Source organism: Pyrus communis, chromosome 13 (assembly GCF_963583255.1).
Source record: "Pyrus communis chromosome 13, drPyrComm1.1, whole genome shotgun sequence".
NCBI classification, from domain to species: domain Eukaryota; kingdom Viridiplantae; phylum Streptophyta; class Magnoliopsida; order Rosales; family Rosaceae; genus Pyrus; species Pyrus communis.
The window spans coordinates 22,092,779-22,105,181 of record NC_084815.1 but is presented as its reverse complement, the minus strand read 5'-3'; the positions used below and the strand labels follow the sequence as shown (position 1 = coordinate 22,105,181).

At 33.8% G+C, this 12,403-nt stretch overlaps 1 protein-coding gene across 1 annotated transcript; it reads right to left on the bottom strand.

Moving 5' to 3' along the window:
- Window positions 1-3,614: 3,614 nt before the first annotated feature.
- LOC137711860 (transcription factor bHLH162-like) lies at window positions 3,615-5,797 on the bottom strand. The gene is made up of 3 exons (XM_068451015.1): window positions 5,487-5,797; window positions 4,520-4,876; window positions 3,615-4,383 (listed from the first exon to the last, which is right to left on the bottom strand). Exons 1-3 carry the CDS (start codon window positions 5,625-5,627, stop codon window positions 4,318-4,320), a joined length of 564 nt encoding a protein of 187 aa, XP_068307116.1. The 5' UTR covers window positions 5,628-5,797; the 3' UTR covers window positions 3,615-4,317.
- Window positions 5,798-12,403: the final 6,606 nt, after the last annotated feature.

Sequence of the window (12,403 nt, the reverse complement as noted above, 5' to 3'; positions counted from 1 at the left end):
AAAATTTTAGACACGCATAGTGTGCGCGCTCCATCTAATATATATATATATATATATATATATATATATATATATATATATATATATATATATATAACAAATTCACATGCATCTATCAGCTGAAAAGATCATAAAGCTAATCGTGTTAGTTGTTTTTTTGGTAAAAGGATGATAAATGATTGAGGAAGTTAGCAACATATAAGGCTTGGTCATTGGTCTACCATATTAATCTTACTCTCTAAACCAGCACATGACAATTAGAAAGAATTAGGATCCCGAAATTTAGCCATCACCTGCAAATTAGGTTATTTCTTTCCTACTCAGAGAGTTTAGAAAGAGCTAACTCTACAATAAACTGATCCCTTGTCCCGTATTTATATAATTTTAGTAAATAATAAAAATCATTAAAGAATAAATGCAAGGGGGGACAAAGTCAAAACCCACAAAGAAAAAAAAAGATCATTATCGGATACGCATTAGTTTGTAAAGCGGAATCCATGCAAGCACACACAATCTGTAAACAAAGCAGTATGGACAACCGAGAATTGTGCCAAACCAAATTAGTAGAAGGCATGCCTATGTTAGCAAAACTATCGGCTACAACATTTCCATCTTGAAATACGTGAGAGAAGAAGAAGACAAGGAGGATCAAGATCATTCTAATAGAGAAATAGAAATAATACTAGAAGAGTTACTTTCTAACTACAGATAATGCCAATCCTTTTAAAAAAAAATAAATTCCACACCAATAATAATGAAATAAAGTTCAGTGAAAAGAGGAATTTCAATGGCCAATATCCTAACATAAACCACCAAAAAACCGATTACAACAATCTCTGAAAACGTCCCCTACAAGTGAGAGGATCAAAATTTCCTTTAGACAAACCATTCGTATAAAGTTTAATCCAAAAGTCTCAAGGAGGATATCATAACACAAAAAGAAAAATAAAGACCTTGTGAGGAATCGGCGGAATCCCTAAAAAACAAATAATACGAGCATCCAAACCTGAAAAGCGTGTTAGCTGGTTTGACGCTCAATTCCAAAATTAATTTTCTACATAGAATTTGACTCTTCCGTTCCCCTAAAAGACAAACTATTCATGCATGCGGCCGTACGAGTGGTCTTTGAAAGTCAGCCGTACTTGTTATAAACCTGCACATAGCTTTCCGCTGTCTCTGTGTGAACTTTAGTATCGGTATCCCTCGTCATGGATTTGGATTCCCTCTTGAGCACAAGAAAATAATCCTTCTGATCAAGCAGTGTGGATCGTTAGATTTTTATTTAACGATTATAATTAATATAATTTTAAAGAGATCCTCATATTTGTAGCTGTTAGATAAAAATCCAACAATCTACACTGCTTGATCAGAATGATCCTCTCATTAGGCTCAGGAGAGGATCCAAATCCCCTCATCATCACTTTAATATATTCTAAAATTTTCTCATACACATGCATTGGTGAATGCATGCGTTTTGATGACTAAATCATACGTGAGTAACATGAATAATTGGGACTGTGGAAGGTATGTTATATATGTTTGACTGTACAACAGTTAGTCTTCTTGGGTATGGGATTACAAAGTAGATCCATGCCGAATCGTAACTAGAAGATAAATCGTAATGAAAACAACAGTATGATGAAATTTTTTTAACTGCATGTAAGACTGACTATAAATATGTCTTACTAAAACATAACTATATATTATTATATTTATTTTCTGTAATATTTAATAAATAAGTGATGAATTTACTAACAGCTAAAACAAATGTCAAATTTTCATTATTCCCTTCGCCTTTTTATTCAATAAAATGATTAAAGCTTCACTTTATCATTTTAAAAAATATTTGGAAAAGAATGTGTTTGGTTTATATGGACATCTGTAATTTTTCCTTACAAGTTACGAATGTATAGGTAGTATTTTTGGCACATAGCTAGGAGAACAAACTAGTTATACGTACAAAAATAATTATTAATAGGGCAAATCCGTTACACCATATTTTTACTTAAAATTTAACACAAGTTTTAAACTATTAAACTATCCCACTATCAATAGTTGAGGTTTAACCAAATATGATAATTAATTAATTTGATTTTTTAAAAATAAAAAATTACATTGAAGGTAAAAATATGAAACCTTTCTTCTTCTTTTTTTCTCTTGGTCTTCACCAACAATCTCTTCTAATCCCCATTAACTTTCCATTTCTTTCCTTTTCTTTTCTCTTGGTCTTCACCAACAATCTCTTCTGTTCTCTATTTTTATTGAAAGTTAACCCCAGCTTTAAGTTCATACTTCGTACAGTGCTGCCAAAAAAAAAACTTCCATCTTTCTTCTCTATCCATCCTCACTTGAGATAATTTTTTTGCTTCTGCTAAACGATGTTAAATATTAATTGTGCAAATCATTGCAGAACTCTTTTGAATTCCAGAGATGAATAACAAGGAAGGGAAGAAATAGCGTTGGCTGATAGAACAATTTTGTTTTTTGATACTCATGTCGAAAAAGAGGAACCCTTTTAGTTTCCAAATTACCCGGATTAAAACTAAAGAAGAGCAATGAACCTTTTGTATTTGGAAGATGGTCAAATTTTTTTTAGAAAATTTAGGTTCTTTCACTCAACGTGAACAAGGAAAAGAGACGGAACAACTTTGAAAATCCAATATGAAGGAGTGCCTGCGTAGGGGAGAGAATGTTCTTCCTTGGCCTGCAGTGGTGAATAAAAACTGGAGATGGAGAGCCATTGAGAGTTTTCTTACTTGATTAACCTTTGAAATTCATACCATACGAGGCTTGATTGATTACTGTGCATTTTAATTGTTATTTTGTATATAAGTTAAAAAAAAGTAATAATAATTTCTTATGAAGGGAAATTATAATAACTAATTAGATATCAGACTAAGTCTTAAACATTGATAATGGGATAAGCTAATGGTTTTAAAACTTGTGTCAAATTTTGCGTAAAAAATATGGTGCCACAGATTTGTCCCCATATATGATACTAAAATAGTTGTACAAAAACTTATTAACCTAATGGTAGACAGGGAATAAACTCCGTTTCATATGATTAGCACATTAACACTGATTAGTTTTACACAAACTATATTACTAGAAAAAAATAGTTATGTTATATAATATAGTTTTCGAGCATTTTATGGGGTTGCAAGGGGGATATATATATATATAGTTCAAGTAGTTATAAGTATTTACTTTGGCATTTGAAGTCCTATATTTGTTTCTCTCTCCTTCGCTTTCGTTTCTTGTTAGAAAAGTCCATAATTTTAAGATGTTTATGTAAGACTTGTTATTTTAATTAAGCTTCACCTATGTATCACTGCTAGAATCCTAGCTACTAAATTTAGTCTTGCTGTAATTATATAAAATGGACGTTAATTTGCAACAAAATTTCTCGAGAACACATAATTCTACATGGTATAGGTTTGCCCTCTGCCTCACAACTCTAAAACCCTAGCTTTCCTTTCTTCTCTCCAAACCGACGTTCCTCCCCTGAAAACCCTAACCTTCACTTCCTGTATCAATGTAAGGCAATGATTCTATATATATATATATATATATAGATGCGAGTTTGAAACTTGTTTATGATCATTTAACCCTTATTTCATGTCTATACAAAAATCCTTATTGTGATTGAACTTGTCACTCGACTCATAACCTTCCAAAACACAACCAATATTTGTCCGAACCCCCTTTACTTGTAAGAATACATCTTGGATCAGCCGATTATGTTATGGCATGAGCCCCACTCATCGCGACATGTCCCTGGAGTTGAATATATACCTCATTCAAGAATTGTTTTAATTTTTATTTTTATCCAATCCAATAGAAAAGGCAAATCTCTTATGATACACCAGATCCAGCTTGGTTACTGATAAGGTGAATAGATTTGCCATTTCTTGAAATCTCTCTTCTGATCGATTTCATGAGGATGAATATGTGTAAAAACATAATATTAAGGATTCAACACCCTCTATGTGTAATCTTGTATATAAACATGAAATTTTCTAATTTTTTTTTTATAAAGATGGTTAAGAATCAATACTTTGAGACCGATGTAGAAAGGGGAAAAACAACAAACAAAATGCTAACTCCAGACATCTGTGAGTGTGTATATATACATACATATATATATATATATATATATTAATTGATTTGTTGACCATTAGCTCAATGGCTCGTCCAGCAACTGGGAACATCAGTTTATCCTAATTAAGCATCTCTCTCCTTTCGGATCTCCTTTATGATGCAGTTGCTAAAACCTTATTTATAAATCTTCAGTTTTCAAAAGGTAAAGCTAGCTAGCTACATCAAATCCTGTAGTCTCTGCAATACCGTCGAAGTATCTACTCCAACTCTAGAAATTTTGACCTACAAAGAATCATCACCAAAATAAAATTAATTAATTCCGTTTCATAAATGACCTTAATTAATTGTTTTAGTATTTTTTTTAAGGTTAAAATAAAGGGTTAGACGATATTAGCTTCTCGGATAAATGTTTTAGTACCTGAGCATGCACCGAGTGGAAAACTTTATCGCCTATGGTGGTAAAGCTAGCACTGACAACTTCAGCTCCTTCTTCCTCAAGAACACTGATGACTTCATAAAACATGAAGTTCTTATTCAACCCACTGATCAGCATCACTTCTATGCTTGAACCCGAGTCTCTTAATTCAATAACTGGCAATCTTGAGCCCATCATCGCGGTTTTTTCTGGGTCAATATTGCCAATGTCAGACTTAGAACTGCCTAATTGTGACCTCATTGCTCTCTCCTTCCTCTCTTTCAGATTCTCGATTCTCTCTCTCAGTTTCTTTATATAGGATGCCGCAGTATCAAGCTGATTTTGCTGTGACATGGTATCCTGATCAATAGGGGAAAGGAATATTGCAATCAGTAAAGCCAATAATAAAATTTGATTTCTATTGAAATATATTTAATAAGGATCAACGTTCTCTCATCCCAGATATTTGATATGTTACGTCATTAGATTATTGAATGATTCATATTCACCGTCTTACAACATAACATGTCATAAATGATACAGTGAATCATTTTTCCATTCTTAAGACCTGGTTTGGTACTGAGGTGATTCTGAAAAAAGCTGGTATCAAAAAAAGCTGGGAGCTGTTTTTGTGTTTGGTAAACATTCAGCTTCAGCTTTTTTTCACAGTTTTGGGTGAAAAAAAGCCAAAAACAAGAAGCTGCAAAACCTAACTTTGAAAAACTAGCTTTTTTTCACATCCGTTTTACATAAAAGTTTACCAAACATTATAATACTGCTTTTTTTTTTCAAAAGCACTTTTACAAAAAAGTTTACCAAACACTCTGCTGCTTTATTTCACAGCCGCTTATTCTCACAGCACAACAGAAGCAGCTTTTTTTCAAAGCACAACAATACCAAACCAACCCTAAGTAAAGGGATACTGATCTTTCAAAGCTAGTTAGAGAGGGTGATGACTATATTTGTATACCTTGGAGTTGGTGGTTTTGAAGTGTTGAGGAGGAACAAGTGAAGCAAGCTTGAAGCAGAGACTTTTCATGTGAATTCTTCTGTTTCTTTCCACTGTCTTCCTGTCCGGTTTGGAAGAAGACTCACTGTTACACCTCTTCATCCTCTCTCTCTCTCTCTCTCTCTCTCTCTCTCTCTCTCTCTCTCTCTCTCTAAAAAGAAGCAAAAGCCACAACACCCAAAATCCAAGGAAGCATGAAAAGCAAGAAATAGAGAGCAAATTAAGGGAGAGACTTTGGAAATAAGGAGGAGAGACTTTGGAAATTAGGAGGAGCTTACTGTAACCTGGATGCTTATATATAGTTGAAGCTACTAGTCCAGCCGATATAAGCAAAAACGAGTAAGGGGAACATACACTGAACTTTCGATGTCATTAACCTCACAAGCAACTGGGGCCTGCCCTAGCAGATATAAAGAAAGGTTACGTGACGGGATCTGAATTGGGTAGGACCCATTCTGGTTCTCGTGGATCCGTTGGATTTTGTTTGATCCAAAACGAAATATGATTTAAGGTGTCCGCAGAGGCGGGCTGATTTGCTGACTCTTGACCTTTTGACTGCTTGCTTCTCTGAGAAACCCGCGCTTCCACCGTCCACTTTTCATGTTAAATAAATACATTTTAAAAATATCTGCGTCTCGGTTGGAAGGGTTGTTTTCAAAAAAGAAACAAGTTTATATTTTGCCTTCACGGATCAAATACCTCCGATTATTGTATTTTGTTTTCAAATTAGTTTTGAGGATTTTTTTATTTTTTTTGCTTTTTTAACAGCCAATGTGATGTAGTAAATTTATCCAAATTGTAAGAAGAGAAGAATTGGAATGCAAAGCGAAAAACACATTGTTCTAGTCACTTTTTTTTTTTTTTTCAAATTCATATTTTTCAAACTTTTTTTGATATTTTGTGTTAGTGTTTTACAAAGGGTCATATTGAGTTCTCGTCACAGCTAAATGCGACTGTGACCACTTGTAGCATTTTCATTATTAGGTTAATTATCATTGTTATTGGAAAATTAAGATAGAGTCTCTCATGCCATTTTCAATCGAAAGGGCTAAACATAGCTCCGTTTAAAATTATAACTCTGTAAAACATTGTTTTTAAATGACCAGTATCAGTTCATACTTATATACCATCTCCAACTAAAAAGGCTAATAGCCCCTCAATAGTTTATTAGTTTTAACTTTAATTTATTAGTTCATTTAGATAAACTATCGTTGGATGTTTTCAAATGTAGCCGTTGAATTTGAATCAATTATTGTAATTGAGTAGCTGGACCCAAAAAAAAGGTCAAAAGGGGGCTATATTTGGCTAACCTGATGCCCGTTGGCCAAAAATGGCATGGTGGGTTTTTAGAGTTATAACTCAGTTTTCGGTTGAAGACATATTTTTTGACAAATCAAATCATTTTTTGACTTTTAGACCTTTAGCCCTCTTCATTGAAGATGGCCTTAGCTTTTCATTTTATCTCTCTTGTAACTTATCTTTGATATTTTGTGCTTATTACCCTTAACTAAGGGGTGACGAATAAGTAAAAGCGTTTTTTTTCCATCATTTTGCTTAATCTATCATCTCAGAATCCCACTTCTCCTACGACCATCTTCTCTACTCCATCTTTCATTGTTTTCTTACTGGCCAAAAAGGTTGTTCTTTTGTGGTGGAGCTTTGTACTCTTTTGGTTGTGCAGATAGGTTTGCGTCCATACAACGATTTAGTTGGGTTGTTATATTTTAGAGGGACAAGTCAAAAGATATACTGTTGTGTCGGATCGTGGACTTTGTCAAACCACTCCTTGAAGAAAGTAAATATGTATATGTGCCTCAGCCTAATTATCTACGGGCTTCTTGAAAGAGAATATTAACGTTTCATTTTTTATTGTAATTTTTTTACTGTAACTTTCCCAACATACTTAATTTCAACTCCACTAGAGATAAAATATTTAATAACCTTGACCTCCTCACCAAATTTGATTTAAAAATATATAATGTGACTTTACCGTTCAAAAGACGAAGTGCAACATTGAGTTTAGTTAATATAATTGTATCCGTGTATCACTTCGTATTTGTGAATTCATATTTAACTAAGTCAATGTTAGATAAAAAACAATAAAATTGGTATTTTAGCCGCACCGTGTAGCGAGGGTTTATATAGCGAGGGTTTATATTTTGTGATTGTTCTTGAGTCAATGTGTGACAATTGGTGGGGGAGTATTATGGAACTTAGTTGTACTTGCACCATCCACCAGTTTATGCAATGAGTTTTCACCTTCTCGTCAATAAAAGAAGAAGAAATTTCTATGTCTGCTTATGCTCGATGAAAGAATTCGAGTGCAGTACCACCAGGAAGTCAAGCAAATACACATATATACTGTACACGTCGCAAGGAAAGTCCGTTCATGAATCCATTTATACAATCGATTTTTTTTTTTTAATTATGACATATAGTTATATTGAGTGGTTTTACTTTTGATTACATTAATATTAATATTACTACTACTATTATTATTATTATTTTGTGATGAAACCTTCATATTGCCATGTCGTGCATGTGATAAGATATGCAAGTTAAGGACAACATGTCGTAGTTAATAGTAAGCCGTTGACTTGTTCTTTTGAAATCTTGAGGCGGTATTTAGTTGAACGATATGTAAGCCTGAATGGATGTGATGTGCATGTGGTCAGAAGCGGATGCACACTGGGACTAAGGTATTCCTTGAAATCTTCAAATGTTTTTTACGAGTCCTTTGTACCTACTAAATGTTTGATGTAAAACATGTTAGCCATATAGCTTGCATGGACAACACATGACAAATTCTCTCGATACTACTCATCAAGTGTTCGAACAAATGCCTCAATGAAAAAACTGAATTTGTTTTTTATACGTCTCACACACTATTTCTATCTAAAAAGCTTAGACCTTTAACATTGAGACCATCCAAGACTCAGAATCTCACCACTGCATGTGATAAGATGAAAGTTTGATGTGTGGGTGATAAAATACAAGGTGGAGGACAATAATATGGTTAGTAGAGAGCCAATGTCTTGGTTTTGCCGAAATCTTGACAAAGTCATGCATGTTAGCTTGACGAAATAACAGGCTGGCTATTCATTATCCTTTGGAGTTTGATGAGATCATCATCTTAATGCTCAGTTAAAGTCTAGACTCTAGAAACTAATTATAATTTTTCAGGAAATAATAACGATTTCGTTAGCAATTTTTTTTTTTAATACAAACATTAAGTAGAATATCATGAATTAAATCCAAATGATGATCAAACAAAAAGAACACTAAAACAAAAAAACAAGCCCAAGTTAAACAATCTAATACGGATTTCAGTCACGAGACAAAGATATTGCTGAAGTTTTAGGCAGAAATCACGACGCCAAAAGAGGGAAGTTTGTGTTCGAGATCAGGAAACAATAATGGGCCATATGCAAAGTCTTTCATTACTAATTATGGACGTACGTAATTCACATTGATAGGTACAGTGGTAGATTAGTCGTGTTCATATCGTTTTCGCGTAAAACCTATTATTTTAACAAGTCTTATCATGTTATACTTATTATCTTAACGAGTCTTATCATCTCGTTAAAATTAAGGGGCACTTTGATCTAGGTCCAAAAAATTCAGCTGTTTTTGAATTGGGTTCAATTTTATTTGATTTTCTATTACACCTGTTTTGCCCCTTGAAAATAATTTTTTTTTTAATTCTTTAAATTTGAATTTTTAAAATTTGAATCTTCAAATACATTTATTTACCCATTTTCTAATTAAAAACACATTATTACAAATCTTATAAGTTTATCAAAAATTAAAAGAAACATTGCCAGAGGTAGATAAAAAATAAAATAAAAAATTTGTGATGTAGGTAGAATCTATGATAGAGGTAGACTATGAACAACAACCTATTGTATGGATAGATAATACAAAATAATCTGTGATACAGATAGACTATGAACAAAAACATAGTGTACAAGTAGAAAACACAATTAATTTGTGATATGTAGGTTGATAAACACAATTAATCTTAGATAGATTATCAACAAAATATGTAATATATATAGGTAGATAAATACAATTATTCAACAAAAAAAAAGGACAAATGATATAGGTAGATAAAAACCAAAAAAAAATCGTGAAGAAAAATAATATTGAGGGAGGAAACACTAGTGAAAATGCTATCGAATTTCAAAGTTAAAAAAACATGAGATGAAGAACCCAAAACACAAGATTACTGGGCAAAATAACGCACTGTAAGGGAGAAACAAGAAAAGAGAAATGAATGGTTTGGGAAATGAGAAGAAAAAAAAAAAAGATTTAAATCCTAATCCTATAATTAAGGATAAGTGTCACATCCTCGCCCGGGCCCCCACCACATCCTCGGTTCGACTCTGGCGTAGCACGATATTGTCTACTTTGGGCTCCAACCATGCCCTTATGGTTTTTCTTCTGGGAACTCACACGAGAACTTCCCAGTGGGTCGCCCATCCTGAGAATGCTCTCACGCGCTACTCGCTTAACTTTGGAGTTCCTATGGAACCCAAAGCCAATGAGCTTCCAAAAGGCCTCATGCTAGGTAGAGATGGGAATATACATATAAGGCTTACGTGATCCACTCCCCTGGGCAATGTGGGATCTTACAATCCACCCTTCTTAGGGGCCCGACGTCCTCGTCGGCACACACGCGGTCAGGGTTAAGCTTTGATACCAAATTGTCATATCCCGTCCCGGGCCCCCATCACATCCTGGGCTCAAGTCTGCCGTATCATGATATTGTTCGCTTTAGACCTCGACCACGCCCTCACGGTTTTGTTTCCACCCCCTTAGGGGCCCGATGTCCTCGTCGGCACACACGCGATCAGGGTTAGGCTCTGATACCAAATTGTCACATCCTGGCCTGGGCCCAAACCACATCCCGGGTTCGACTCCGCCGTAGCACGATATTGTCCGCTTTGGGCCCTGACCACGCTCTCACGGTTTTGTTTCTGGGAACTCACACGAGAACTTCCCAGTGGGTCACCCATCATGGGAGTGCTCTTGCGCGCTACTCGCTTGACTTCGGAGTTCCTACGAAACCCGAAGCCAGTGAGCTCCCAAAATGCCTCATGCTAGGTAGAGATGTGAATATACATATAAGGCTTACATGATCCACTCCCCTGGGCAATGTGGGATCTTACAATAAGATTAACATTAATCACAAACGAAAAAAAATAGTAATTACTTAATTGGTCAATTTAAGGGTAAATTTGGCAAGAGAATACAAATAAGCTTATGTGGACAATGAATCATTGGACCTAACCCAAAAATTAAACAAAATTGGACTATAACTAATAATGGCTCATAAAATTGGACTCGTATTAAGTTTCCCCTAAAATTAATAAGTTAAATGACCCTAGTCCCGTTAAGAAATGAGAAAATTAAAATTAACGGGTGTATCGTCCTTTATTATTCATTACTGTAACTATTGTTTTTAATGGTTATTTCTCATTCTTTATTTTTGTATCTGGAAATTCAAGTATGATTTAATTGCAATGTCCATCGTTCTTTAAAAATAAACATTGACATGTACCAACTCTCAAATTGAAACGTACCTATACTAATTTAAAACATAGTCATACCGAATTACAATGTATGCTTACTAAATTGCAATTTGCCCATGCCGAATTGGAACGTACTATTAGTTTGAAATGTACTGGTAGTTTAGGTTACACATAACTTGCCGTTAGGTTTTCACATACTAAAATTATAATAACATAAACATATTAGTAACCTGGCATGTATCTAAACAAAAAATAAATAACATATCAAAATACTAATTTGCACACACATTTGAATTACATGACGTTACAATAATGCACCAATTTATTGGTACACTATTTTTAATATACATGGGCATGCATATATATATATATATATATATATATATATATATATATATATATATCATGTATGTAATATCATTTGGAGTACATTAGTATGTTTAAAATATCACCATTTAGTTTTCTTTTGTTAAAAAAATCGTCTTTTTGCACCCACAATTGAATGTCTTTTTTGTTATTATAGAAATTTTATTTTATTTTTTATTTTTTTTATTTTGAAATATTTTGAATTAATGGGACATAAATTAACTGTAACATCTCATATCGTCCAGGGGAGTGGATCCTCTATGCCTTATATGTATATTCCCATCTCTACCTAGCACGAGGCATTTTGGGAGCACACTGGCTTTGGAGTTTATCGTAACTCCGAAGTTAAGCGGGTTCGGGCGAGAGCATTCCCAGGATGGGTGACCCACTGGGAAGTTCTCGTGTGAGTTCCCATAAACAAAACCGTGAGGGCGTGGTCGGGGCCCAAAGCGGACAATATCGTGCTACGGTAAAGTCGAGCTTGGGATGTGGTAGGGGCCCGGGTCAGGATGTGACATTAACAATATCTTCTTTTGCAGATATTAGGAATTTTTTTTATATTGGATTAATTGTAAATTAATTATAATAACAATTTGTGAAATTTGAAATTAACCAATAAATTTTAATTAAAATTATAGAAAAGTAGTTTGAACAAATCTCTAAAAGCCTTAGATGTTTGGTCCAAGAAACTCAAAAAACAAGCATCTAGATCAAATGACCCTTAAGAAATTATATTCATAGAATTTGCACATACTACATTGCCACATAAATATATTTTATAGTATGTTTTTTAATAGTTTAAAATTATTAAATTACTTTTCTCAAAAAATTATTAAATTAATGTTTTCTTATCATGTAACGGTTCACTCACGTCGCATGTATACATGGACCGATGTGTTATCTTAACAGGTGATTATTGTGTTACCTAAACGACCTGAGTTATTAAAGTGTTAACCCGAAACCTATTAATTTTGTGTT

Coding starts and splice junctions, on each gene's coding strand:
- LOC137711860 (XM_068451015.1), bottom strand. CDS start 5,627: ATGAAGAGGTGTAACAGTGAGTCTTCTTCCAAACCGGACAGGAAGACA. Junction 4,877..5,486: donor TCAAAACCACCAACTCCAAG/GTATACAAATAT, acceptor CCTATTGATCAG/GATACCATGTCACAGCAAAA. Junction 4,384..4,519: donor TCCACTCGGTGCATGCTCAG/GTACTAAAACAT, acceptor GATTCTTTGTAG/GTCAAAATTTCTAGAGTTGG.